The sequence below is a fragment of the Oryx dammah genome, unplaced genomic scaffold, assembly GCF_014754425.2.
Source record: "Oryx dammah isolate SB20612 unplaced genomic scaffold, SCBI_Odam_1.1 HiC_scaffold_5, whole genome shotgun sequence".
In the NCBI taxonomy this organism is placed as follows: domain Eukaryota; kingdom Metazoa; phylum Chordata; class Mammalia; order Artiodactyla; family Bovidae; genus Oryx; species Oryx dammah.
The window spans coordinates 96,347,207-96,373,199 of record NW_024070189.1 but is presented as its reverse complement, the minus strand read 5'-3'; the positions used below and the strand labels follow the sequence as shown (position 1 = coordinate 96,373,199).

The following is a 25,993-nucleotide window of genomic DNA, read 5'->3' as shown; positions in this document are numbered from 1 at the left end:
AACTGAGTGTCACCCCCCCCCCACCAACACACACACGCACAGCTTCACACTGCAAGATTCAGACTGTGGGGGGTGGGGAATTGCAAGTATCAACACAGTCCAAATTCCCTGTCCTAGTGTAGCTAACATTGTGGTTGTGGGGGAAACATGAAACAAAATACACACCACCATTATACATTCTATGCTGGGGCCGGGGGGCAGTATGAAAGAGGATCTGTGATGAGAGGGGGAAAGATGGCAACTGTAAACTGGTCAAGAATGGTCATACCATCTGTTGCAAGTCCTGAAGGAGGTGGGACAGGCAGTGAGGATGGTCCTTGCAAGAGTGTTGCAGGCTTGAGGAACAGCAAGTGCAAAGACTCTGAGCTGAATCATGCCCAGCTTGAAGAGTGAGCAAATAGACTTTGAAATAGGTGACATGCCTCCTTACTTCCTGCTAACACACAGTAAGGCTTGCCTGGTTATTTCCCACATGAGGCGAAAGGTATCCCTCCTTTCATGGTGCTGAGCTGGCCCAGGTGTGATGTTAGCCTTGGAGATGTAGTATGGGGGAGGGGATATAGGAAGCCCATGGAGCCATCTCTACCTCCTCCTCCCTCAAAGCCACCAAAAGCCGCTGGATCTTTAAAAAGAAACAAGTGGGAGAAGTAGGTCGCCCCTGCAGCAGCTCAGCCTCTATTCTGGAGTGTCAGCACTTCCTTTCACTGAGCTCACCTGCCCTGACCTGGGAAAAGTGAAGAGGGCGGAGAATCAAATTCAGGTTTTGGTGAGTCACACAGTCCCAGTTTCAAACTTTTCTGGTGTCTGTTAGCTGTGTGATCTTGGGTAAGTTATTTATTTAGCTTTTCTGTGGTTCAGGTTATTCATCTATAAAATAAGGATAACATACTGAAACATCTAGAGTGAAGTTCTAAAGTAAGAACAATGCTCATATAGTCAACATTAAGCTTAACGTTCAAAGGGGCTGTTGTTTCTCAAGGTGGAGCAGTTGCTTTGTGTCTGGCGACCTTGTTTGAGAAATATCTTGAAATGTGGGTGCAGTGTGATGTGCTCAGGCAGGGCGGCTGTTGTTAACTGAGATGTGTTTGTCTCGTATCTCAGTTTCCTGTTTGAGCTCCAGTTTTTTGAGTTCTTTTTTGCACTGAGCTCTTCTAGTTGAAGTTTGCTGTGTATAGGGCTGTCGTGAGAATACCATTTATACACTGAAAGGCAGTAGGTGCATAAGAAGTCAGGGGGCTTTTTTTTTTTTTTTTCCTTTCCGATTTTTCGATTCAGTACTGAAACTCACCATCTGGGGAAGAGAAAAAGACCCGTGATCATATGAGGGCCGTTACTGTGGATCATACTGGCAGCAGCGCTCACGTTCTTCTTCTCGGACTCCTCCCCACAAAGCCTGCGCAGAGCCGCTGGAAACTTGACGTATCAAAAGTAGGGGGAGGGGCATTTTCTTGGAGGTCCAGTGGTTAACACTTCGCACTTCCACTGCAGGCGGCACAGGATGAATCCCTGGTCAGAGAACTGAGACTCCCCGATGCCACACTCTGCGGGCAAAAAAAAAAAAAAAAAAAAAAGGAAAGTAAAAAGCGGGGGGGGTGAGCATTAACAAATTCTCTCCTGCATCTCCAACTCGCTCCCTACCCGACCCTTTCTGAGGCAACCCCTAACCCTGAATAGAAAACTGATTTGCACCCTCTCCCTCAACCTCGTTCGTCCTGCTCAACATACAACTCCAGAAAGTCCCTAGACCCCTCAGGTTTGAGTCGCAGCCAGAGTTCGTAAGCTCGGCGACGCCTGCGCAAGGCAGGATGGGATTCGTAGTTCTAGGCCCGCAGGTCGCACGAGGGAAGACCATTGCGCATGCGTAGGCGGCTTTCGGCGCGTGTCTCTCAAACCCGGTTCCTGTTCAGCGGAGCCGGCTGAGGTGGGACTTGTCTGCTTCTTTAGGATCGTGACTCTTGGAGTGGAGTGTGGCTTCAACTGACTCGTCCCAAATCCTGGCGGCCTCGGTTTTCGTCAAGAGAGGCCTTAGGTATCTATTTTTCATGAATGAACAGAGCCAGGACTGACTTTGCCAAGGGCAAGTGGACTGAGAAATCTGTCTCCTTCCAGTCTGGGGCTAGAGTTAACCTGTGCCTCCCCGCAGGCCAAAACGGCCTTCAGGGCAGGACTGGGTTGTCCTTTGGGATTAGAGCCCTAGTTGATTCGGTAAATATTGGTTTAGGGAGGGTCCAAATGCAGTGAAAGGACCACCTTGAACCTCGGGGAGTAAAAACCACGTTTTTGAGGAACAATTTACTGCAGGTTTTGTAATGCTTAACTTGGATTATCTCTAACCCAGCAAACTAGTCTTGTATCTGTTCGACAAATGGAGAAACTAAAGTTGGAGTGGCAGAAGGTCGCCCACCTCTTTTGTCAGCAGGGTGGAGACGTGGATGGGGGTGGGGTGGGAGAGGAGAGAACCGGGACTCTCCTGCTCCTGGAAAAGAGGTGCCCTACTTTGTCCTCAGATGGTGCAAGAATCACGGAATGTCTTTTTTTTTTTTTTTTTCATCTTCCTGTCCTTAAATTTCCTGAATTGTTTCACCTCATTCTGATTCAGGTAGAGAAAGGAGTTAGGTCTTTTGCTCTAGTCTTTATTATTTCACTTCGTTTAAAATTTTATGTCCTCCTAGAGTGCCTTATATATTTGTCAAATAGCAATGTAAATAGATAACCCAAAATATGGCAGAGGCTTCTTTAGGAACCCAGCCAGTCTCAGGCACTCCCTTTGTTTGGCTTTCCCTCCTTTGTCTATGGGGTATAAAGTCCACCCTAGGCTCTGTCCCCTCAACTCTTTGGTCGCACAGTACTTCTGCTAAGTACTCTCAAAATGGGGGAGGAAGGCACAGTTCAGTTATTGGGGGTGGTTGGGTGACAAAGTGAAGATGGTTCTGGCTGAGGGGAGTTATACCTAAAAGTCCCGCGCGCCACCAAACTCCTGTTTGCAGCAAAGAGCTCCTGTCAAGCCAGCGAGCGAGGCTGAGAAAACGAGACGGTGGGAGGACCAGCTGGCCAGAGAGGCCTAGAGGGCCGCCGGCTCTTTGGTCACGTGACCCGACCTCGGCGGGGCCTAGGTCTCCCTGGTGCCAGGCCACGTGCGACCGCTGCTTCTCGCGATTGGGTCATTTAGGCCTATTTGAACGGCCTACGGAAGCCGCCGCGGTTCATATACAGCCGCGTTTTCTTTTTCTTTCTTTCTTTCTTTCTTTTTTTTTTTTTTTTTTTTATTACTCCCTCTCTTTGGCTCCCTCCTTCCGCGCGAGTCTCAGGAGAAGCCGCAGCTTAAGGCCTCGCTGCTGCCGCCCGAGGCCGGGTAAGTGAGCCTCACCCGGACCCCGACCGGCTTGGCCCTGGCTTTCGTCGACCCCCGCCGGGCTCCGGGCTTGCGCTGCGCGCGGCCTGGGCGTCGGGGCCGCGCCTGACCGGGAAAGGCCGAGAACCTAGTTGGGCCCAATTGGAGAGGCAGCGAGAATGGGCCGGGGCGGGGGATGGGGGAACCAAGCCTGGCTTAGGGGGTGGGGCCTCGGAGCCGGGCCAGGTCCGGGTGCCGCTAAAATTGGGCCACTGGGGCGGCTGGGGTCGGGCTGGAGGGGCTCTGATTGGGGAAGTGTATGGGGACTGCTTAGGGCCTGATTAGGGGACGTCGCGAGGATCGGGTGTGTGTGGGGGTCTGTTTCGGAGGGGCTTGGTTGGGTCTGACTGTGGGAGGCCGCGTTGAAAAGTTGGGGGCGGCGGTTTTGGGCCCTGATAGGGAGGGGCGTGAGGCTTCGGCCTAGAGGGCTTTGCTGGCTCTGACTGCGAGGCGTAGCTGGGTGCAGTTGGGGGAAATGCCTCGGGGGTATTTGGCCAGGCCTAACGGGGGAGCTGCAGGGCTCGGAGGAAGACGTTTTCCGGCTAGAGGTGGTGGGGAGCTTGGTACAACTTGATTATGGGAAGCAGTAGTGATCCATCAGTGGGAGTTAGTGCTGACTGGGGTGTGGGGTTGCTGGAACTGTGTGAGGGGAGGCTTAGCCAGACCTGATTGGGGAAGCGACAGGGACTCGTCCAGGGGGCTTCTGTTGCCGAATAGGCGGGCCTTTGCTGACTCTCATTTGGAGAGGCATCGGGGGCCTATCTGCCGACTGCTCTGGGTCTGATTAGGGGAATCGCTGGACTGCGTGCCGGCACGGGAAAAACCACAGGGGCTGGGGCGCTGTCGTGTTCTGGGGCAGGGCTCCTGAATGGGGAGGTGGCTGGGTCCTCGCCGAGCAGCCTCGAGGGAAGTGGAAGCCTTAGGGCCCGCAGCCGAGCGCGGCGGCATGGGCCGAGGTGGGACGAAGGCCCGGCTTTGGGTGGGATGAGGATTCTCCGGGTCCCGCCGCCGCCTCGCATGGCCTGCTTCCACATACTCCCGCCCGCGCTCCCGAGCCCGCTACTGCGTGGCCGTGGATGGCGCAGCTGGCGGGGACCCCGCACTTGGGCGGGCTTGGATCGGCGGCCTCCGCCTGTCCGCCGAGGACGCTCCAGTCCTGCTACAGCCGCCGCCGCCATCACCTCAGCGGGGGCTCAGCCTGGGACTGCCACAGAGCCTCCGAGATCCGGTGCTGATCCCGGCCCCTACCCCCGCAGTTCGCCTTGCGCAATGGACTGGCAGCCAGACGAGCAAGGCCTCCAGCAGGTCCTTCAGCTGCTCAAAGACTCGCAATCGCCTAACACAGCCACGCAGCGCATCGTGCAGGATGTATCCTTCCTTCCGCGTCTGGGGGACCGGGCGGACAAGTGCATCTCCCGGAGAGGAAGGGGTCGAATCCCTAGTTCCCATACTCTTTCTGCTGAGGCATGAGCGAACTTCGGCAAAGAATTAAGGATTAGAATTCTTGGGTCCCTTTCCCAGCAGAGAGGGAGACACTTTTTGCTGGTGCTTGGCTTTAGATTCGTGAGTAAAATTTCCTTTTTTCAGTTGGTCGTTTAAAATACTCTTAAACTTTTAATCTATTTATGTATACCGTAAGCAAGTTTCACTTGAAAGTGTGAGGTCCCTTTAAGAAAAAAAAGTATGCTGTGTTGAATTGCTAGTGAGCAGAGCTGAGTATCGGAGAAGGCAATGGCACCCCACTCCAGCACTCTTGCCTGGAAAATGCCATGGACAGAAGAGCCTGGTGGGCCGCAGTCCATGGGGTCGTTAAGAGTCGGACACGACTGAGCGACTTCACTTTCACTTTTCAATTTCTTGCATTGGAGAAGGAAATGGCAACCCACTCCAGTGTTCTTACCTGGAGAATCCCAGGGACGGGGGAGCCTCATGGGCTGCCGTCTATGGGGTTGCACAGAGTGGGACACGACTGAAGCGACTTAGCAGCAGCAGCACAGCTGAGTAGCCTCTGCTAGTTTTCAGATAGAGCAGAGTTTGTTCACCCTCTCCTGCTCTGGCCAGATCTTCAGGAGTGGTGGGAAGCTGAGGCATCTTCCCCTATCTGCTGTATGAATCTCATGTGTCTGAAATGCTTCCTTACTCTGGGCATGGGGGTTAACACGTGGGGTCCCAGGAGCTGGTTGCCCAATCCCAGCAGTCAGGTTATATGGCAGTAAGAGTGGCAGTCCCACCCGGGGAAGGCCCTTGTCTGCCAAGACCCTTAACAACCTCGCAGAAACTCAAACAACTGAACCAGTTTCCTGACTTCAACAACTACCTGATATTCGTCCTGACGAGACTCAAGTCGGAAGGTATGTCCTTGGCGCCCCTGCACCCAAGGCAGACCTCAGTTTCTCCCCTGTGGTCTCCTGAGCCCCAGCCCTCTTCCCACAGATGAGCCGACTCGCTCTCTCAGTGGCCTCATCCTCAAGAACAACGTGAAGGCACATTACCAGAGCTTTCCACCGCCTGTGGCCGACTTCATCAAACAGGAATGTCTCAACAACATTGGCGACGCCTCCTCGCTCATCCGGGCCACTATAGGTGAGAGAGCTCAGCGGCAGTTGGCATCTGATGATGCTCTGAGCTGGCACTCTTGGCCAAGAACCTTCGAAATATGTTAATGATGTTGATTCACTGAATGTTTCAGCACCATCAGTTGGTGGTACTGTTACTGCTCCCATTTTACAGATGAGAAAACTGAGGCACATAGATGTGAAGAGTCTTTGCCTGGCCAGTAACAGAGCTCAGAAGTGATCAGGTCCATGCTCTGAACCATTCTCTCCTGAAACAGCTGTTCTTACTTCTTAGGCAGTCACTCAGCATCCAGAATTTTCTGTTAGCTCCAAGGATATAGCAGACTAAAATATGAGGGCTCTCTGCTAACTCACCAATGATAACTTAGGAGAAGTGTGGGTTAGGTTTGTGTTGGAATCTTCCTGTCTCCAAAAGACTGCCTGAGGAAGTTATAGGAGGAGGACTAAGAACTTTCAAGCAATTTTACCTTAAGCCTTTTCACTACTGATAAACACCAGCCCTACTATTTGTTCCCAACTTACTTCCCCCCCTCCGCAGATTTGCTGATACGTAATTTTTATTTCATTAGTAATTCATTAATTTTAATTAATTAATAAGTTCCTTTACCAGCGATTGAACCTATGCCCTTAGCAATGAAAATGTGATTCTAACCACCACTAGATAGCCAGAGAATTCCTGAGATATAATTGACATATAACTGAAAAATTTAAAATATAATTCTATATCAACTTTAAATATTACTTTAAAGTGGAAATTGTTTATAATTATTTAAAACAAGACAGTGGTTAGGATTCTTACTGCAGGGTTCTGGAGTTCAGTCCCTGGTCAGGAGCCTTAAGATCCTGCAAACCATGCAGCATGGCAATAAAAAAGGTGGGAAGGGGAGACAGATTTGCTTGCTCTGTACAGCAGGGTAGACTTTCCTGGTGGCTCAGATAGTTTTGGGAGATGCAGGTTTGATTCCTGGGTCGGAAAGATCCCCTGGAGAAGGGAATGGCAGTCCACTCCAGTATTCTTTTCTGGAGAATTACATAGACAGAGGAGCCTCATGAACTACACAGAGTCAGAGATAACTGAGCCTTGGACATTTTCACTTTCAAAGGGAAGGTAGCCTTAATCATAAATGAAATGAAGACAAAAAGATAGTATTAAAAATTTGAGCTAGCTACTGGACCTGCTGGAAGTGCTGATCTTGGGGCCTGTTGTCTTTGTTCGAAGTGACCCTTGGCCTTCTCGGAGGCCGCCAGGAGGAACTGGACTTACCAAACTCATTCTCGGCGCCAGTTTCTGCTCTTAAGTACTTCAGTTAAATCATTGAAGCCTCCCAATCACCCTAAGCTTGTGGGATCTTTGTTTTCCAACCAGGAGATGAACCCCGGGCAGTGAAATTGTGGAATCTAACTACTGGACTGCCAGGGAAGTCCCAGGAGGGTGGTGTTCCTTATTTCCATTGAGTCATAGAGCCCTTAGGTAATGTGGCCAAGGTCACACAGACAGGGATGGGCCTGGGGACTCCATTGCCAGTCTGCCCACTGCAGGGAACACCTTTCCCAGCAGACATGTGAACCAGGGTCATCTGGCATGTTGGCGATGGCAGCTTCCCCCACCTTGGGAAACACTGCTACCTCTTGGCTCTAAATATACTATCTCTGCACTGACATCACCCATATTCAGCTCAATTGCCAGACTGCTCCAGAGTCTGTGCACTTTACATGCCTACTGCAGGTCGCACTTGGGTCTCTAATAAGCAGGACACGGTCCTCCCTGAGGCCACTGTGGCCCTGCACAACATGCCTCCTCCCCCTCCTAGCCCTCATCTCTTGCCACTCTCCCCATCATCCTCTGCTCAGCCCCACTGGCTCCTTACCGTCTGTCTTGGAGCACACCAATTCTGTTCATGACCCTGGACTTCTTATACCTGCAGATCCCTCTGCCTAAGTTGTTCTTTCCCCAGGGACCTAGATGGCTTCTCCCCCACCTCCTCAGGTCCTTGCTCAGATAGCAAGGTGTCACCCAACAAGGCCTTCTTGAGCCACCAAATTAAAAACTGTTACATTCACCCTGAGTCCTTGCTAACTATTTTCTCAGTTCCATTTCCTCCCTCAGCTCTTGGCATCTTGCCTCCCAGGACTTTTACTGATTTATCTTTATTCCAGGCAGCCTCCCTCACTAGAGAGATCCGCTCCTAAAGGCAGGGATTTTGTGTTTAGTTCTGTGCTGTATCTCAGGGCCTGAGACAGGCCTGGCGTACAGAAAGACAAAGAGAATCTCAAAAATGTGTAGGGGACTTCCCTGGCAGTCCAGTGGTTAAGACTGTGCTTCCAATGCAGGGGGCAGGGGTTTGATTCCTGGTCTGGGAACTAGGATCGACCAAAAAAAAAAAAAAAAAGAAAAAAGTGTGTGTAGGGCTTACAGCATGTGTGCTGGTGGAATGATCGCACAATAGGAGGGCCGGGGCGCCAGGCAGGCCTGCACCTAGCCTGAGGCAGCCTCCTTTCCCGGCCGCCCCAGGCATTCTCATCACCACCATCGCTTCCAAGGGTGAGCTGCAGATGTGGCCCGAGCTGCTGCCCCAGCTGTGCAACCTTCTCAACTCGGAGGATTACAATACTTGTGAGGTAGGCGACCAGCCATGGCCTGCCTGCCTAAGCGGGAGCTGGGCTCCGACTGGGACTCTTCCCCATGTGTCTGCTGCTCTCCATTCAGGGAGCTTTCGGAGCCCTGCAGAAGATCTGTGAGGACTCGTCCGAACTGCTGGACAGCGATGCCCTCAACAGGCCCCTCAACATCATGATCCCCAAGTTCCTCCAGTTCTTCAAGCACTGTAGCCCCAAGATCCGGTGGGTGGGGGTCTGCAGGGGGTTGGGAGGGGGCAGGATTGGTGGGGTTGGGGTGACCCATGTGCTGACCCACTCCCTGCCAGGTCCCATGCCATCGCCTGTGTGAATCAGTTCATCATGGACCGGGCCCAGGCGCTGATGGACAACATTGACACCTTCATCGAGGTAGGCCATGGGCTGGGGAGTGTAGGGGGAGGGCTGAGGGCCCAGCTGCAGCTGACCCCGGCTCCCCTGCAGCATTTGTTTGCCCTGGCTGTGGACGATGACCCTGAGGTGCGGAAGAACGTGTGCCGTGCACTAGTGATGCTGCTGGAAGTGCGGATTGACAGGCTCATCCCCCACATGCATAGCATCATCCAGGTACACCTGGCCAAGGCCAGCCCGTGCAGGTGCTGTGGGGTGGGAGGCTCGTGGGGAGCCACCCCTCACCGGGCCTGGCCTTAGTCTTTTCTCCTATCCCACCCCAGTACATGCTGCAGAGGACCCAGGACCACGATGAGAACGTGGCCCTCGAGGCCTGTGAGTTCTGGCTGACGCTGGCCGAGCAGCCCATCTGCAAGGAAGTCCTGGCCTCCCACTTGGTCCAGTGAGTGCTGCTCCTGCCCTCTGTCCACCCCAGACTCCACCCCTCTGTCTTCCCTCCACCCCTCTGTCTTCCCTTCTGTGCTAGCCTGTCCCAATCAACTGTCTTGGTTTGTTTTTATTCCTGTGTGCATTTATTTTGCAAATGGTAGGTATGTAGCTTTAATGGATTAAAAATTAGGTTAAGTTATAGGTGGAAAAGATGAAATCAACAGAGAGGGACTTCGCTGGTGGTCCAGTGGTTAAAATTCCTTGCTCCCAATGCAGGAGGCCCACGTTTAGGTCCCTAGTCAGGGAACTAGATCCCACATGCCTCAACTAAAAACCCCTCATGTCACAATGAAGATCCTGTGTGCTCCAACTAAGACCTGGCACAGCCAAAGGGGAAAAAAAGGCAGCAGAGGCTTCAGGCATAGCTGGATCCAGGTGCTCAAAGGATGTGAACGGCAGACCATCTGGGCTCAGATCTACTTCCTCTGTGTCTACTTTGTTCTCAGGCACAGCCTGCCCTCATGGTAGTACTTTCTGCAGCCTTCTAGCTTGGGAACCTCAGAGTAAAGACAGTCTCTCTTTACATTACTCTTTCATAGTGTCTCTGTAAAAGTTCTAAGGCTGATCCTCTTTGATCAACTTGAATCACCTGTCTGTCCCCGACTCAGTGAAGTCTCTAGTCAAAATCTCTGATCCTGAGGTGCATGGGTTCCAGCGGAGTTGGGGAGGCTGCCCTGCCTGTTAGCTCCCCAACCTGGCCCCATGCCAGGAAGTGCCTGGTGATAGGGCAGGGCCATGTGTCACTGCTTTATGGCATGTTAGGGATCAGGCTTCCCTGGTGGCTCAGTGGTAAAGAACCTGCCTACCAGTGCAGGAGACAGGTGTGATCCCTTGGTCAGGAAGATTCCCTGGAGAAGGAAATGGCAACCCAGTCTAGTGTTTTTCCCTGGAGAATCCCATGAACAGAGGAGCCTGATGGGCTATAGTCCATGGGGTTGCAAAAGAGTTGGACAGGATTTAGCGACTAAACAACAAGGGGTCAGGCACTATTCCAAGCTTCTCAGCATGTGTGGGGGTCTGGAATTCACTGAGTGGCCAGGGGTCTGGATCAAGAGCATTCCTGTAGAGCTAGGAGTAGTGTCAGCTCTGACCCAGTCACAGTGGCTGAGACTCGGTTGGGAATAGTATCCACTAAGAGAAATTGATGGATGCAGGACAAATGGAATCGGCATGTACGGTCTACCTCTTGGCTCCTTGATGCTCCTGACTGCAACTCTTCTCCACTTCCCTCTTCCCCAGGCTGTAAGCTGTCTCTAGGGCTCCTGCATCCTGATTAACAGCCTCTCTCCCAACAGGCTGATCCCCATCCTGGTAAAAGGGATGAAGTACTCGGAAATCGACATCATCCTGCTGAAGGTTAGCTAGGGCTGACCACCAGTCACTGGCAGGGTGAAGGAAGGCTGGGGCGCTGGGGGCCTCTGGGGGTCTCAGCCATCTGCCTGACTCCACAGGGGGATGTTGAGGAGGACGAGGCTGTCCCTGACAGTGAACAGGACATCAAGCCACGTTTCCACAAGTCGCGCACGGTGACGCTGCCCCATGAGGCCGAGCGGCCTGACGGCTCAGAGGACGCGGAGGACGATGATGACGACGACGCTTTGTCTGACTGGAATCTGAGTGAGTGGCCTGGCCTGCAGTATGAATGAGGAGTAGGGGACAGCAGGCCCTGGGCTCCCTCTCAGAGGGAGGGAGCCTATGCAGAGCAAATCACAAAGATTCAAATCATGACCTCGGATCCCAGGGGTCACAGAAAGGAGGGCTGGTGGCCTGCCCCACGTGCCTCCCTGAGCCCGGCCCCCGATTTCCCCTCCCACCCCAGGGAAGTGCTCGGCGGCTGCACTGGATGTCCTGGCCAACGTCTTCCGGGAGGAACTGCTGCCCCACTTGCTCCCCCTGCTCAAGGACCTCCTCTTCCACCCCGAGTGGGTGGTCAAGGAGTCAGGCATCCTGGTGCTGGGTGCCATTGCTGAGGGTAAGTGACCCTCCAGCCTGACTATGTGTGACCTCTGAGCCTCATGCTGGTGTGAGATGGGGCTGGGCCAGGGAGGGCTGGTGGGGGCGAGGCTATCCCCAGGTTCTCTCCAGCGGCCTGCTCACCCCACTCCAAGCAGCTCTGGGATTTGAATCTTTCCCTCAGCCCAAGATCAGGCTTCCCAGGTGGCTCAGTTGTAAAGAATCCACCTGTCAATGCCGGACACGCAGGCACGATCCATGGGTTGGGAAGATCCCTTGGAGGAGGAAATGGCAACTCACTCCAGTATTCTTGCCTGGGAAATCCTATGGACAGAGGAGCCTGGCGGGCTATAGACCATGGGGTCGCAAAGAGTCGGACAAGACTTGGTGACTAAACAACCACCTGAGCCCAAAGGCCTGAAAGAGACCCCCAAATGCAAGTCCTCTCCTTAATTCTCAAAGAAAGGCAGTTCCACGAGGTCTTAAGCGTAGTTCCAGCAACAGTAATAACAGGCAGCCCTGTCCTGGGGGCTTAGTGCCACCCAAGGAGGTAGGTTTCTTGAAACTCAGTTGCAAAGAAAATTACACCACTTCTCTTGTCACCTGGGATGAAGCTGGGCCTCAAACCTGCTCTGACTGCGAGGCTGGCCTGCCAGGATCAAAAGTGTGCAGAGGTGCTGTTTCCTTCACTTTTCTGGCTCCCTTTGTCCTGATAGTGTGCACAGGGTGAATTACCAGAGGGCTTTCCAGATCTGTGATAGGAGACACACATGACTACCTCAGCACCCAGGTCTGCTGTAACATGTGAAGTGTTCTTCATTTTAATGAGAAAGATCTCAAGGAATTGACCCTGAACTGGTAAAAATAGTTCTCAGGGCTGGGATGATCAAGGGGTATGCTGTGATCTGCAGTGAAAAGAGAGACAGACACATTCAGAATTTTTGTTTTTTAGAAAGGGAAGATGAAAAGTAAGAAAGAAAAAAGTCACAGACATCTAAGAAAGGTTTCAAAAGAAAGGTGCTTTCTGTCCACCTGGGTTGCTGCTGCCCATAAAGGCTGAGTTAACTCTGTAGCCCAGCCATCTGTGAACTAGTGAGCAGGTAGCTTCCCAGGTGTCTCAGTGGTAGAGAATCCACCTGCCAATGCAGGAGATGGAAGAGACGTGGGTTTGATCCCTGGGTTGGGAAGATCCCCTGAAGGAAGAAATGGCTACCCACTAGTATTCTTGTCTAGAGAATCCAATGGACAGAGGAGCCTGGTAGGCTACAATCCATGGGGTCGCGAGGAGTTGAACACGACTGAGCACACACATAGAGTAACCAGATGGCAGCACAAGCCCTGGGATGGGGTGGGGCTGATGGAAAGGGAAGTATTTACTTAGGTATTTTGGCTGTGCTGGGTCTCTGTTGCTGCGAAGGCTTTCTGTAGTTGTTGCGAGCAGAGCCTACTCGTTGACGCAGGGGCCTCTCACTGAGGTGGCTTCTTGTGTTGCGGCGCACAGGCTCTAGGGTGCATGGGCTTCAGTAGTTGTGGCATGTGGGTTTAATTGCTCCACGAGACATGTGGGATCTTGTCAGACCAGGGATCAAACCCGTATCTTCTGCATTGGCAGGCAGATTCTTATCCACTGGACCACCAAGGAAGTCTGATGTCATTTCCCATCCCCACCCTGCCTTTCACTGACTCTGTGCCTTTGAGACAGTTATTAACCTCCATGCCTCAGTTTCCCCCTCTGCCCAGAAGGGTGGATGTGGCCTGGCCCAGTTGGCTCAGCCTTGCCCCTGTGCCCGGTCCTTTCAGGCTGCATGCAGGGCATGGTGCCCTACCTGCCCGAGCTGATCCCGCACCTCATCCAGTGCCTGTCGGACAAGAAGGCCCTGGTCCGCTCCATCGCCTGCTGGACCCTGAGCCGCTATGCCCACTGGGTGGTTAGCCAGCCCCCCGACATGCACCTGAAGCCTCTGATGACGGAGCTGCTCAAGCGAATCCTGGACGGCAACAAGAGGGTACAGGAGGCGGCCTGCAGGTGACCCTTGACCCCTGGCCCCACAGACCTCACCTCACCTGCCCCACTGGCTGCCCTCCGGGAAGTGATGATACTTATGACTCCTGACAGTGCTCTGATTTCTCATTGTATTCGTACTGGCTGATCCCGAGTGTCCCCTTCCTGAACCCCACCCAGAGCCCAGTCCCACCGGTGGTGGCCCACTGAACACTTCTGCCCCTTCCAGTGCCTTCGCCACCCTGGAGGAGGAGGCCTGCACGGAGCTGGTGCCTTACCTCAGCTACATCCTAGACACCCTCGTCTTTGCCTTCGGCAAGTACCAGCACAAGAATCTGCTCATCCTCTACGACGCCATTGGCACCCTGGCTGACTCTGTGGGCCACCACCTCAACCAGCCGGTGAGACCCCACAGCAGCTCCTTCCTCCTGATCTCCCCTGTCCCCATCCCTGGCATCGTGACCTGGTGGCGACCCTTGTCGCACGCCAGGGACGTGGCCATGACCTCGACAGGCAGGCAGACAGACCCGGCCCCTGCCCTCGCCCTGCTCCCAGTCTAGTAGGGGAGACAGACAGTTATGAGACAGCGTGGTAAGTGCCGGGCGAGGGGAGCTCAGGGGCCCGTGGGAAGCAGGAAGCACCAACGCAGGGGTGGGGCTCAGGATGGGTGAGAAGGGAATGAACTAGAAGGGCCTGGAGGTCTGGCTACTTGGCGAGGACCCCAGGAGCCAAAGAAAAGCACCTAGACCTCACGGTTCAGACGATGAGCGCCTCTTGAGTCAGAGGGAGTCGTGTTGGTTCCCAGGCGGCCACCTGTATCCAGGGATCCCAACTTCCTGCTCCCTCTCCAGGAATACATCCAGAAGCTGATGCCTCCGCTGATTCAGAAGTGGAACGAGCTCAAAGATGAAGACAAGGACCTCTTCCCCCTGCTGGAGGTGAGTCCGCTCCAGGCCCTCTCCCGTGGCCTGTCCACTCACCCAGCTCACCTCTCCTGCCCTTCTCTCGGCAGTGCCTGTCATCAGTGGCCACTGCCCTGCAGAGCGGCTTCCTGCCCTACTGCGAGCCGGTCTACCAGCGCTGCGTCACCCTGGTGCAGAAGACGCTGGCCCAGGCCATGGTGAGCAGCCCGCCGCCATCACCCCTCCATCCGGCCCTCTGCTGCTGCCCCAGCCTGAGCTCACTCCCCTCACCCTGCCCTCCCCCTTCTGTGCCCAGATGTACACCCAGCACCCTGAGCAGTATGAGGCTCCTGACAAGGACTTCATGATTGTGGCACTAGACCTACTCAGTGGCCTGGCTGAGGGCCTGGGTGGACACGTGGAGCAGCTGGTCGCCCGTAGCAACATCATGACACTGCTGTTTCAATGCATGCAGGTGGGTGGACCCCTCATAGGCCTCTCAGTGGACAGTGGTGACCCCCAGCAACCTTTGTGGGCTCCCTGGGGTGGACTTAGGGCCTTGGTTATGCCCTGAGGATATTAGAAGGGACTCGTTAAAAGAGCTGGTGATTATTTTAGAAAGTGATTCAAATGAGACATGAGTAAAATCTCACTGAAAAAGTCAACAGAGTAGGAAATTAAAAAGCAGAAAATAGGAAATGTGAAAGCACAAGCGCCTCCAGCATCACTTCCCCACCCCCAGCGTATCAGTATGGGCAGCAGTTCTAAGTGGTACCCTGCGCAGGGCACTCATTCATGTGCCCCTGAGTCCTGGGTCTTCAAATGGGCCTGCAGCCTTGGTGCTAGGAAGAGGCAGTGTCAGCTCATGTTCTAAGAACTGCGCCCCTAGCTGGTTTGCAGAAGGGGAGCCCTGCCACACTGACCCTCTGACCCCCAGGACTCGATGCCTGAGGTCCGGCAGAGCTCCTTCGCCCTCCTGGGAGACCTCACCAAAGCCTGCTTCATCCATGTCAAGCCCTGTATCGGTATGACACCCATTGTGTCCCCACCCATGATCCCAGCCCTGGCCTCAAGTGATGGAGAAGATGACCTGGGAGTACTGTGACCGAACTGGGATGTATTCGTACTGTCTGATGGGGCCTGCCCCTCGGGTTTCCAGAGGCTTCACCCTGGCTGGCCCCCCTGCTCAGCACCCCTCTTTCTCCCCACCAGCTGAGTTCATGCCCATTCTGGGCACCAACCTGAACCCCGAGTTCATCTCTGTCTGCAACAATGCCACCTGGGCCATTGGTGAGATCTGCATGCAGATGGGTAAGTGCCCATAGGTGGGCACGTCCTTTCCCTTCCCGTTGGCTTGTTCCCAGCCTGGTGGCAGGACCCTGATCAACAGGTTCCCTCTAGAGCAGGGGTCTCCAGCTTCTGGCATCTAATGCCTAATGATGTGAGGTGGAGCTGCTGTAATAATAATAGAAGTAAAGTGCACAGTAAATGTAATGTGCTTGAATCATCCTGAAACCATCCCATTCTCGTCCCTGGAAAAATTGTCTTCCATGCAACCAGTCCCTGGTAATCAAAAAGGTTGGGGACCACTGCTCTTGAGTACCCTAGTGCCCCTTGAGGTAGGTGCCAATTGGCCAGGGATGAGGTGACACCTCTGAACATTTTCATCTGAGATGGGGACAGATGGCTGAAAGACCATGTGTAACTGTCTTCTCCAAAGAGGCATGGGGACAGGAGGCCTGTTTTTATTAGACTCACCATCACCTCCTTCCTCTCCAAGCAACTGATTGAAAGCCCCACTGGGATTCGTTGGGAGACTTTCTCTGAAGGTTCCCCTGGCCCTGCCTACCCCTTAGGGAGATTGGGTGGTGTAGTCTCACCCTGGTGTCCAGCAGTGACTCCAGGGAGGCTTCTGGTGTTAGGCGGGTGGGGCCTGTCTCTGGTTGGCCACGGATCCTGGACTGCAGACGTCTAGAGATGGCTTTTTGCCCGCTCACTGGCCGGCCAGTGTCTGGACGCAACTAGGGTCGGTGTGGGTGCTGTGGGCTATGCAGGGCTCTGACTCTTCTGTTCTCTAGGGGCAGAGATGCAGCCCTATGTGCAGATGGTCCTCAACAATCTGGTGGAGATCATCAACCGGCCCAACACGCCCAAGACACTACTGGAAAACACAGGTGGGCACCAGGCCTGAGCCACTGGCCGCCTCCCGGGGGTGGGGCTTCCCAGCCAGGAGGGTATCTGACAAAGAGATCTTGGGAAAGAACCAGGGACGGTAACGGGAATAGGGCAATGGGTGGAGGCCTGGGAAGGATGTTGGCCTAAGGGTAGACCTGGGAGAGACCCAAGTTGGATGGGGAGGAGACCCTGACTGGGTCAAGCTTGGGGACCCAAGCAGCTGGCAGGAGCTGTTCCCTTGGGGCCCGTGGGGTGGGGCTGGCGCCTTGTGCTGGAGGCCCCGCCACGTACCCGGGCCGCTCGGGGTTGCAGGTCGCCTGACGAGTCCCTCTGCCATTCCAGCCATCACCATCGGCCGCCTGGGCTACGTGTGCCCGCAGGAGGTGGCCCCCATGCTGCAGCAGTTCATCCGGCCTTGGTGTGTGCCTCCCTGGGTGGGGCCCCACCCCATCCCTCACCAATACCCACCCAGCCCTGCCCTTGCCCAGCCATGGATACACAATCCAGCCCTACCGAGCCCTGACCTCCTGCTTCCCCCAGCCCAGCCCCACCACCCACCGACCTGCCGCCGCTCCCCAGTGTCCCCCATAGATGTCCTCGGTGCCCCAGCCCCAAGGGCTGATTCCCCACCGCTTACCTCCCCCCACCAAACCAGGTGCACGTCCCTCAGGAACATCAGGGACAACGAGGAGAAGGACTCGGCCTTCCGTGGGATCTGCATGATGATAGGCGTCAACCCCGGGGGCGTCGTGCAGGTTGGGGCAGCTGGGCTCGGAGGGAAGGCGCTGGGGCTGGGCTTGGACGGACCCTCACACGGGATCCGTCATGTTTCAGGACTTTATTTTCTTCTGCGATGCCGTAGCCTCCTGGGTGAGCCCAAAGGATGACCTTCGGGACATGTTTTATAAGGTGAGGCCCCGCAGCTGGGCCCTAATCTAGTCTTGGGAGGTGGCGGGTGGGGAGAGACTGAGATCACCCTCCTCTTGCCCTGCTTGGGGCGCCGCTCACCACACCTCCCTCACCGCAGATCCTCCATGGCTTCAAAGACCAAGTTGGGGAGGAAAACTGGCAGCAGTTCTCGGAGCAGTTCCCGCCACTGCTGAAGGAGAGGCTAGCCGCCTTCTACGGGGTCTAGACGAGCATCACGACTGCCAGGTGTGGGGCCCGTGTTCACAGAGGGCTGGCGCTGTCACAGGAGCCCTGATGGCACAGGCCCTAACGCCCTCTTCTCCCCACAGGTTTCTGTCTGCGTCGTCGTCAGAGGGGTTGCTGGGGAGCGTGCTGCGTCCAGAAGTCGCTGTGCCCTGGTCGAGGGGGGTTAGGGAGGAGTTAGCGGGACCCAAATCCAGACGCCTTCCCTGTCCATCTACCTGCCATGGCTGGCTGGAGGTTGGTCAGAGGGTGGGCAGGTGGGTGGGGCCTCCACGCTCATCCTAGAAATGGGAGGGGGGTGGGACTTCTTGGCAGCAAGGACCCCTTGCTCTAATTGGGGTCACCTCAGGCAGCCTACTTGGGCCAGCCACGTGGGAGGGAGGCATCAACACGGCCGACCAAATCCGGCTTAGGATGAGGCAAGGGAAAAGCAGGCGGGGAGGGGGGTCCTTGTAGAGACACGTACACTCACATGTACACACATGGCTACACGCATGTGCGGGTGCTGTCGCCAGCCAGGCTGGGCCAGCCGCCCCACCATTTCCCCGACTGCATGGAGACAGTAGAATTAGTGAACCCCTGAGTTAACTCGTAAGGCCTTCCGTGTAACCTGCATCTAGAGTTTAAGAAGCTTCTGCTGTTTTGCCGGAATTGGCAGTGATTAGGGAGGGCTGGGTGGGTTGGGGACCTCCACTGGGACCCTGGGGTGGGGGTGAGGGGAAGAGGATGGCCACCTTGGGGCCACTCAGTCAGCACGCGCACGCTTTGGACCTGCTCCGCACACTCCTTGCCAGCTCTGTGGCAGCCTCAGCCAGTGTGTCCCCCTTCCTTCTCCTATCCCAGCCAGAAAAGTTGGGACCACCAAAGTGGCCAGGGCTGGCCAGAGGTCACCTTTGTTTCCCTCCCCTGAGCCCCAGTGACTTACGAAGATGCTGGGCTGGATAGAACCTTTTCCACTGAAGAGAGCTGGGAGCAGCCAGAGCTGCTGACACCTACCCTGCTATAAGCAAGTCCATTTCAAAGGCAGTTCATTTCTCTGCTTCCAAGAGGACTCTTTCAGGCCTGACTTTTAACACAAGGGCCAGGCTAGGGCATTTAATTCATGGTGACAGAAGACAAAGGTTTAGGCTTTGCCAGCCAGAAAGAAACTGAAGACTTGGAGGAAGGGAAGGGTGGTATACTCCCTTACCGCCTCTGGTCCTGGGACTTCCTGACCACAGTTCCCAGCAAACCCTAAGCCCCACCAGACTGGGACAGTGACACTTGTGGGATTGTTTGGGGATTCCTTCACAGTGGGAGAAGCTCCCCTAAGGTGGAGGGATGGTTACTTCCCATTTGGCCTAGAAACTGAAACCAAGCCTTGCAACCCCCTTACTGGGGTTTTCTTTTCTCTTTTCCCTGCTTTCTATTTCTTTGGGGGCCTCTTTGCGATTTGCTGGGGTGAGGGTTGACTGGATTCCTGCATCCTGGGGCCTGCTCCATCCATCCCTCTGGGGCCCTGCCAGAGGGGCACTGGTGCACATTCCATAAACCCAGCTGGTTCCCCGCTGTGAAACTCCAGCAGGTCTCTGGAAGCCATTTGTAAAAAAAGAAAAGAAAAAAAAAATTAACCATTTATTTTCTGGTAATTCCAGTGCTTTGGAGAATCCTCTGCTGGGTCTTGGGGTGTGTGGATTGGCTGCCTGATGGGATTGGTAACCCCTTCTCATCCAAGATGGGGGGGCCTGCTTCTAGTTGTTCTTTTTTTTTTAAAGAAGACTATTTAATTTTTTAATTTATTTTGGTTGGTTTTTGCACAACGAAGTTTCAGCTTCTCAACCTTTTTCCCCTGCCCAGGGCTGCAGACCCTGACTGGCCTCGATCTGCAGTCCCTCTCGTTCCCACATCCCCCCTTCCCCTCATCCTTTTCTTCCTGCGGGCTCCAGGGTCTGTCCATTTGTTACTGTGCTGTGCTGGGGACTGGCGCCAAGGTGCCGTGAGATTCCACTTGTGTAGAACTTTGTTGAGTAAAGATCAGTTTCTTGTGAAATCCTTGGTCTCCATCTGGCCTCTTGTGTCCTTGGGTTTTGGCGGTAGAGAAGAGGTGCAGAGGGGGTCCTGGAAAGGTTTAGAAATGGGATGTACAGGAATCAGGTCAGGAAATAACTGGGGGAGTGGGGAAGTAAGATTAAACATTCAGTGTGGTAACATACCACCTCATGGGAAGAGTTGACTCATTGGAAAAGACTCTGATGCTGGGAGGGATTGGGGGCAGGAGGTGAAGGGGACGACTGGATGGCATCACTGACTCGATGGACATGAATCTGAGTGAACTCCGGGAGTTGGTGATGGACAGGGAGGCCTAGTGTACTGCCATTCATGGGGTTGCAGAGTCGGACACGACTGAGCAACTGAACTGAACACATGCAACATAGTCTCTGGGACATAATTACAGTGTGGGAGCTCACTAGAACCTGAGCTCGCTACAGCATAGATTCAAAATCACCATTGGCTAAAAACTAAACTGAGTGGCAAGGAGCAAGACCTTGCAGCACTCTTTGGCTGGTTTCACGACTCTGGATTTGTAGAATGCTCAGCCCAACGTCAAGGCTGTGGGACCCAGGAAAACATGCATGACAGTTAAAGGCAAATAAAAAATCTCTTATCTGGAAATGCAGAGGCCTCAGGATTAAATCTTGCAACCTCTGTACAACCCAACGATCACCTGCATCAACTTGGAAGAAATTTAAAAATGCTGACATGACCAATTTTCATTCAACAAGTGTGTGCATTTTAGTGAGAAGAAATAAAGCTAACCAGTGAAACAGCGGTATGTCCCATAGAGAAAATATAGTAGGGGGAGGGGAGAAAGTACGTTTTGGAAAATGATCAGTCTTACAGTACTCTGGGTACTTAGGGTACTCTGCTAAGGTGACTGAGCAAAGAGCCACGTGGATATCAGAAGAGGGAACGGGCTAGTGCTGCTTAGAGTTTGTGAGTTAACACTACCTGGCTCAAAAGAGGATATCGGTAAATGAAATGCTGTTTTCATCAGTAGGATTTTAGGTAGTTCAGTTAACTTTCACCGAGGGCTCTGCAGTGTGTTTCTGGGTCGCTAAGAAAAGACAGGAATCACTAGCATGCCTAAGACTTCGAACCAGGAAAGGAAATTTCTTTCTGAGGTTCCGTGTCTGTGAGAAACCAGAGTCCAATGGCTCTCTGCATCAGCAACATCAGACATGCTAGTTTAATAAACGCAGGGATCGGGATTTTCTAGTTCAAGGCCGACGAAGCTAAAGAACTAGACCTTTCCGAGGAGCCCGCATCCAGCACGCGGCCCGTTTCCACGCGGGTTGCTCGGTTCCGGCTGGCGCCTAACGTCATCAGGCAGCGCCGGAAGTGCCCTCGTGCTGCCTAGGAGACAGGACGCGCGGGCTCTGAGGCTGACAGGGCAGGGCCAGCCGCGCCCACCCGTCGCCATGGAGCTACCTCCAGGGCCGCGCGACGATCCCCACACCTGGGACGATGACTCGGACCTGGAGCTGGAGCCTGACCCCGACGCGCAGGCCGAGGCTTACGTGGCCCGTGTGCTCAGTCCTCCGAAACTCGGGCTGGCACCTCCACGCGCCCCTCCTTTGCCCGCGCCTACGGTGTCCCTTGGTGCTCTGGAACCGCGGGCCGCGTCCAAGGGCCCGACTGTGGCGGTTCCGGGCCTGCTGAGCCTACCCCCGGAGTTGCTTCTCGAGATCTGCGCCTACCTCGACGCGCGCCTCGTGTTCCATGTCCTGCCACGCGTTTGCCACGCGCTGCGGGACCTCGTGCGTGACCGTGTCACCTGGAGGCTACGCGCGCAGCGCCGCATACGGGCGCCCTACCCAGTGGTGGAAGGTGCGCGCGCCCGGGGGTCGCCTGCCCAAGTCAGGCCTGGGGCGAGGGGGAAGGGGTCCAGGGTGTCGTGAGCACAGCCACTGGAGAAAACTCCCTGGCTGTCCTGGCTCAGGGTGGCTAAGGAAGTTACTGGTAGTACCAAAGCCCCTGACCTCTGGGTGGACCATGAGGCAGATCCTTGGGATCCTGAGGCTATAGAAATCTACCTGGATAACTGGGGTCCCTGAACTCAAGATCCAGGGATTCTCAGGCTGGGGGTTGCCACAGCGACTTAAAGTCTCAGGCTGTCAGAATCTGCTTGGTGCTCAAAGTAAGACCAAGAATTCCCAGGTTCTGGGTGTAGATGTTAAGGCAGCAACTGGTGATGTCAAAATCCCTTACCCCTAGAGTCTTGGCCTAGGTGAGGGTGAGACAGGGACACAGGTCCAGAGCCTACAACCCTTGAACCTAAGCTATGGTTTAGAGGTTGGGATCCCTGATACCAGCAGTCACAGACCCTCAAGTTCAGGGTCTAACCTGTGGTCTCAGACAGGGCTGGTGATCATTCCTTCTGCCACCAAAGTCTTTGGTCCCTAGAGGATAATGCAGCCTGGTGATCTTGAATTAATGGGGCTTTACTGAACAGCTTGATTAAAATATAGATGTTTGGGTCAAGGGCTTGGGTTCTGCGCCTTGACAAGGGTCCCAGGTTTGGGATACTGATTTTGGGAAACACTTCCATGGGTCTGGTTCAGGTGGCCAAAACAGGAAGGGTTAGTTATATAGTCCTAACTCTTGTGCCCAGCCTAAGGGTTAGGGAGGGTGAAGCTGAGGTTGGACCACAGCCAGGGGTGAGGCAGGACCTTAACATCCTGAGGTTGGAGAATGAGGCCTGGGAAGGTGATCCTGGGGCTCCAGTTACCCAATTTCTGGAAACGGTAAGGAGCAGCCTTAGACATGCATGGCAGATGGGTGGGCTGGTGGTCTCGAAGCTAGAGCCTGGGCTTCCTTGGGTGGGGTAAGGGATCCAAGTGGGATTCTCTCCAAGTCTTCTGCTCCCCGGAAGCCAGTGGTGAGCTTGGACAGCTGGAGTGGGTGGCAGGGTTCCTGCCCACTGGGGACCCTGGTATTGCATCCCACAGAGGAGGACTTTGACTGGCCGACAGCCTGCATTGAGTTGGAGCAGCACCTGTCGCGCTGGGCAGAGGATGGGCGCAGGGCTGAGTACTTCTGCCTGGCCGATGGGCACTTTGCTTCCATTGACTCGGTGCTGCTGCTTCAGGTGAGACAGGGGTTGGTGGAGGGCCCTGCAGTGGGAGTCCAGGGTGACCCCAACCACACCACCTCACTCCTCTCCCAGGGTGGAACACTCTGCCTGTCTGGCTCCCGAGATCGCAATGTCAACCTGTGGGACCTGCAGCAGCTGGGGGTGGAGCCCAGCCGGGTTCTGGTCAAGACCCTGGGGACCCAGAAGAATAGCACTCACAAGGTGAGGGAATAGGAGATCAGGCAAAGGTAGGAGCTAGGAGGCCTGGGTAGGACACTGGCTGAGGGCATGGGTTTTGGCACCAGAACTTTTTGGTTATTCTGGGTCTTCATTGCTGCACTCTGGCCTTTTTCTAGTTGTGGCGAGCAGGGGCTACTCTTTGTTGAAGTGCTCGGGCTTCTCACTGCAGTGGCTTGAGAAGGTGCCGGCTTGTTGCGGGACACAGGCTCTAGGTGAGAGCAGGTTTATTTAGTAGTCGCAGCACATGGGCTCAGTAGTTGCATTGTGAGACTTTAGGGCGTATGGGCTTCAGTAGTTGTGGTGCATGGGTTTAGTTGCTCCTTGACATGTGGAATCTTCCCAGACCAGGGATTGAACCTGTGTCCCTTGCATTCGTAGGTGGATTTCTATCCACTGTGCTCCCAGGAAAGTCCCAGACCTCATAGATTTCAATCTTGGTCTGCTATTGTTTGTGTGACCTTGGGTAAAGTCAAAGTCATATATGACTTCTCTGGGCCTCACTTACTGCTTCTGTCCAGTGTCAATTAGGATGAGGTTGAACGAGGTGACTATGCATTAAGAGCTTCACTCAGGCTCAAATAGAGTAGATGCTCAGATGTCAGGTTTACAGATACGTGGAATCTAGTTCCCTGACCAGGGATCAAACCCAGGCCGCCTGCATTGGGAGCCTTAGACATTGGACCACCACAGAATTTCTGTGGAGGTCCTATTCTTAATCACATTGTTATGTGGCCTCAAACCTGTGCTGGTGCTAAGGCTCTGCAGTACTTGATTTAGGAACATTATTAGGTGGGGGTGTACATGTTTTGGGCTTCCCTGGTAGCTCAGCAATAAAGAATCTGCCTGCAATGAAGGAGCCATGGGTTCGATCCCTGGGTCTGGAAGATCCCCTGGAGAAAGAATGGCAATCCATTTAGTATTCTTGCCTGGAGAATTCCATGGACAGAGGAGCCTGGTAGGCTACAGTCCACGGGATTGCAAAGAGTTGGACATGATTTAGCAACTAAACCACAACAACAACGTGCAGGTCTTCGGTTCTGAAGTCAGACCCGCAGACCTGAGCTCTAATCTCTCCTCAGTGCTGACTCACTCTGGGTTCTGTGAAATGGGGAAGATCACAGGACATGGGTTTGGTCCCACAGGGCTGGGTGTGGTCACTGGCAGCGCTGGACCACCGAGTGTGCTCCGGTTCCTGGGACAGCACAGTGAAGCTCTGGGACATGGCGGCTGACGGGCAGCAGTTTGGCGAGATAAAGTGTGAGGGGACCTGGGCAGGGGGGCCTGGGTGGTCAGGGCTATGTCTGGCCCCTGCCCCAGCTCTGTGATCTGTGTATCCCCAGGGGCAAGGCAGCTGTTCTGTGCCTGTCCTACCGGCCAGATATCCTGGTGACTGGCACCTATGACAAGAAGGTGACCATCTACGATCCCAGAGGTGGGCCCTGGGGCCTAGGTGGGGAGAGTAGGGCTGCCTGGGGTCTCCAGGGTCATTTTGGGAAAAGAAACACTTGGTCCTCACAGTCTGACTGGGGTAACAATCACACAACCAGAGGCTGGCCATTCCAAGTGGCCTGTGTTGTGCTGGGGGCCACAAAGGTGACTGCTGCGTGGGATACTAGGGGCAGAGGAAGCCCTGTCTCCATGTGGGATGGGGTGATGGACTGGAGGGCCCCCAGAGGAAGCCACGGAGGATGGAGATCCAGGGCCCAGGGGGGCCTCCAAGGGGCTCTGATGTCGCCCTCCTCCCTGGCCCCTCACCTGCAAAGTTGGTCCAGCCCTGCTGAAGAGCCGGCGGCTGCACTCCAGCGCCGTGCTGGCACTGCTGGCAGATGACCGGCACATCATCTCAGGCAGCGAGGACCACACGCTCGTAGTGTTCGACCGCCGGGCCAACAGCGTCCTGCAGCGGCTGCAGGTGGGCCATCCCCCGAGGGCCCAGAGGGCCAGGGCTGCGTGGAGTGGCCTGGACCAGCCTGAGCCACTCCATCCCCTGTCCCTCCTGCAGCTGGACTCCTACCTGCTCTGCATGTCCTACCAGGAACCTCAGCTCTGGGCCGGCGATAACCAGGGCCTACTGCACGTCTTTGCCAACCGCAGTGGCTGCTTCCAGCTTGTCCGGGTCTGCCGAGGCCCTCGCCCCTGCCCGACTCTCCCTGGGCTGCCTCCCTGCCTCTTAACCCCTGGGGGAGCAGGGGGGCACTGGCCTAGGGAGAGCCACACCTGAGTGTCACCTGTCCCTCCCTCCCCCAGTCCTTTGACGTGGGCCACAGGTCTCAGATCACGGGGATCAAGCACTCCCTGGGGACCTTGTACACCACGTCCACTGACAAGACCATCCGGGTGAGGGCCCAGGATGGTGCCTCTTCTCTACCCACCCTCACCTGCCAGGGACACGTCCCATGACCTTTGCCCACTGCCCCTCACCAGGTACACGTGCCCACAGATCCGCCAAGGACCATCTGCACTCGAAGCCACCACAATGTGCTGAATGGGGTAAGGCCCTGTCCCACGCGCCCCCCGCTACTGCCCACCGAGAGCACCCCTGACTCCTCCTGTCCCTGTCCTCACAGATCTGTGCCGAAGGCAACCTGGTGGTGGCCGCCTCCGGGGGCCTGTCGCTGGAGGTCTGGAGGCTGCAGGCCTGAGCAGGTGGATATGGATGTGTGTCTGCCTGCCGGCAGGCGGGGCCATGACCTCTGTTCTTGGGGGCGGGGACCTTCCCCCATGCTGGTGCTGTCTCTGCCCTGCCACACAAGCCTATGGGACAAGGGGTCCTGGCCATGGCCATGTGGGGTCCCTGGGCTGGGCCCCACGCCAGGGGAGGTGAGCTATGTGTTCTGGCCCACACAAGGGGGCTGGTCCCCACCCTCAGGCCCTGTTTTTGTTATGATTTGGATGCTGGCTCTGCCTTGAGAGCAAAGGAGAAATAAACCTGCTGTACTGGTGCTCCGGCCTGCAGTGTGAGCCTAGTGTCACCTGAGGGCTCTGTCCCTCCCTACTTGGGGCCGGGGTAGCAGA

At 55.0% G+C, this 25,993-nt stretch overlaps 2 protein-coding genes and 1 non-coding gene across 10 annotated transcripts; all 3 read left to right on the top strand.

Annotated features, from left to right (window-relative positions):
• Positions 1-1,201: 1,201 nt before the first annotated feature.
• Positions 1,202-19,654, top strand: TNPO2 (transportin 2). 8 transcript variants are annotated; one of them, XM_040240801.1, is made up of 26 exons: positions 1,202-2,029; positions 3,309-3,352; positions 4,648-4,759; positions 5,667-5,742; positions 5,825-5,974; positions 8,480-8,586; positions 8,675-8,808; positions 8,892-8,973; positions 9,046-9,168; positions 9,276-9,394; positions 10,737-10,797; positions 10,893-11,058; positions 11,261-11,413; positions 13,195-13,420; positions 13,626-13,797; positions 14,248-14,334; positions 14,409-14,516; positions 14,615-14,773; positions 15,236-15,323; positions 15,511-15,609; positions 16,377-16,472; positions 16,786-16,891; positions 17,129-17,228; positions 17,308-17,382; positions 17,501-17,628; positions 17,712-19,654. In XM_040240801.1, exons 3-25 carry the CDS (start codon positions 4,661-4,663, stop codon positions 17,606-17,608), a joined length of 2,694 nt encoding a protein of 897 aa, XP_040096735.1. In that variant the 5' UTR covers positions 1,202-2,029; positions 3,309-3,352; positions 4,648-4,660; the 3' UTR covers positions 17,609-17,628; positions 17,712-19,654. The 8 variants fall into 8 exon arrangements, with proteins under 8 accessions (XP_040096735.1, XP_040096737.1, XP_040096738.1 ...); XM_040240803.1 differs by lacking the exon at positions 3,309-3,352; XM_040240804.1 differs by lacking the exons at positions 1,202-2,029; positions 3,309-3,352 and adding an exon at positions 2,050-2,205.
• LOC120864943 lies at positions 13,479-13,549 on the top strand. Its single transcript, XR_005721284.1, has one exon. It is a non-coding gene; the product is annotated as a small nucleolar RNA SNORD41 (small nucleolar RNA).
• Positions 19,655-21,011: 1,357 nt separating the features above from the next.
• Positions 21,012-25,927, top strand: FBXW9 (F-box and WD repeat domain containing 9). Its single transcript, XM_040240840.1, has 10 exons — positions 21,012-21,492; positions 22,614-22,753; positions 22,832-22,960; positions 24,121-24,233; positions 24,319-24,410; positions 24,742-24,890; positions 24,981-25,094; positions 25,226-25,315; positions 25,403-25,468; positions 25,546-25,927. The coding sequence occupies exons 1-10, from the start codon at positions 21,084-21,086 to the stop codon at positions 25,618-25,620; spliced, it is 1,377 nt and encodes a 458-aa protein (XP_040096774.1). The 5' UTR covers positions 21,012-21,083; the 3' UTR covers positions 25,621-25,927.
• Positions 25,928-25,993: the final 66 nt, after the last annotated feature.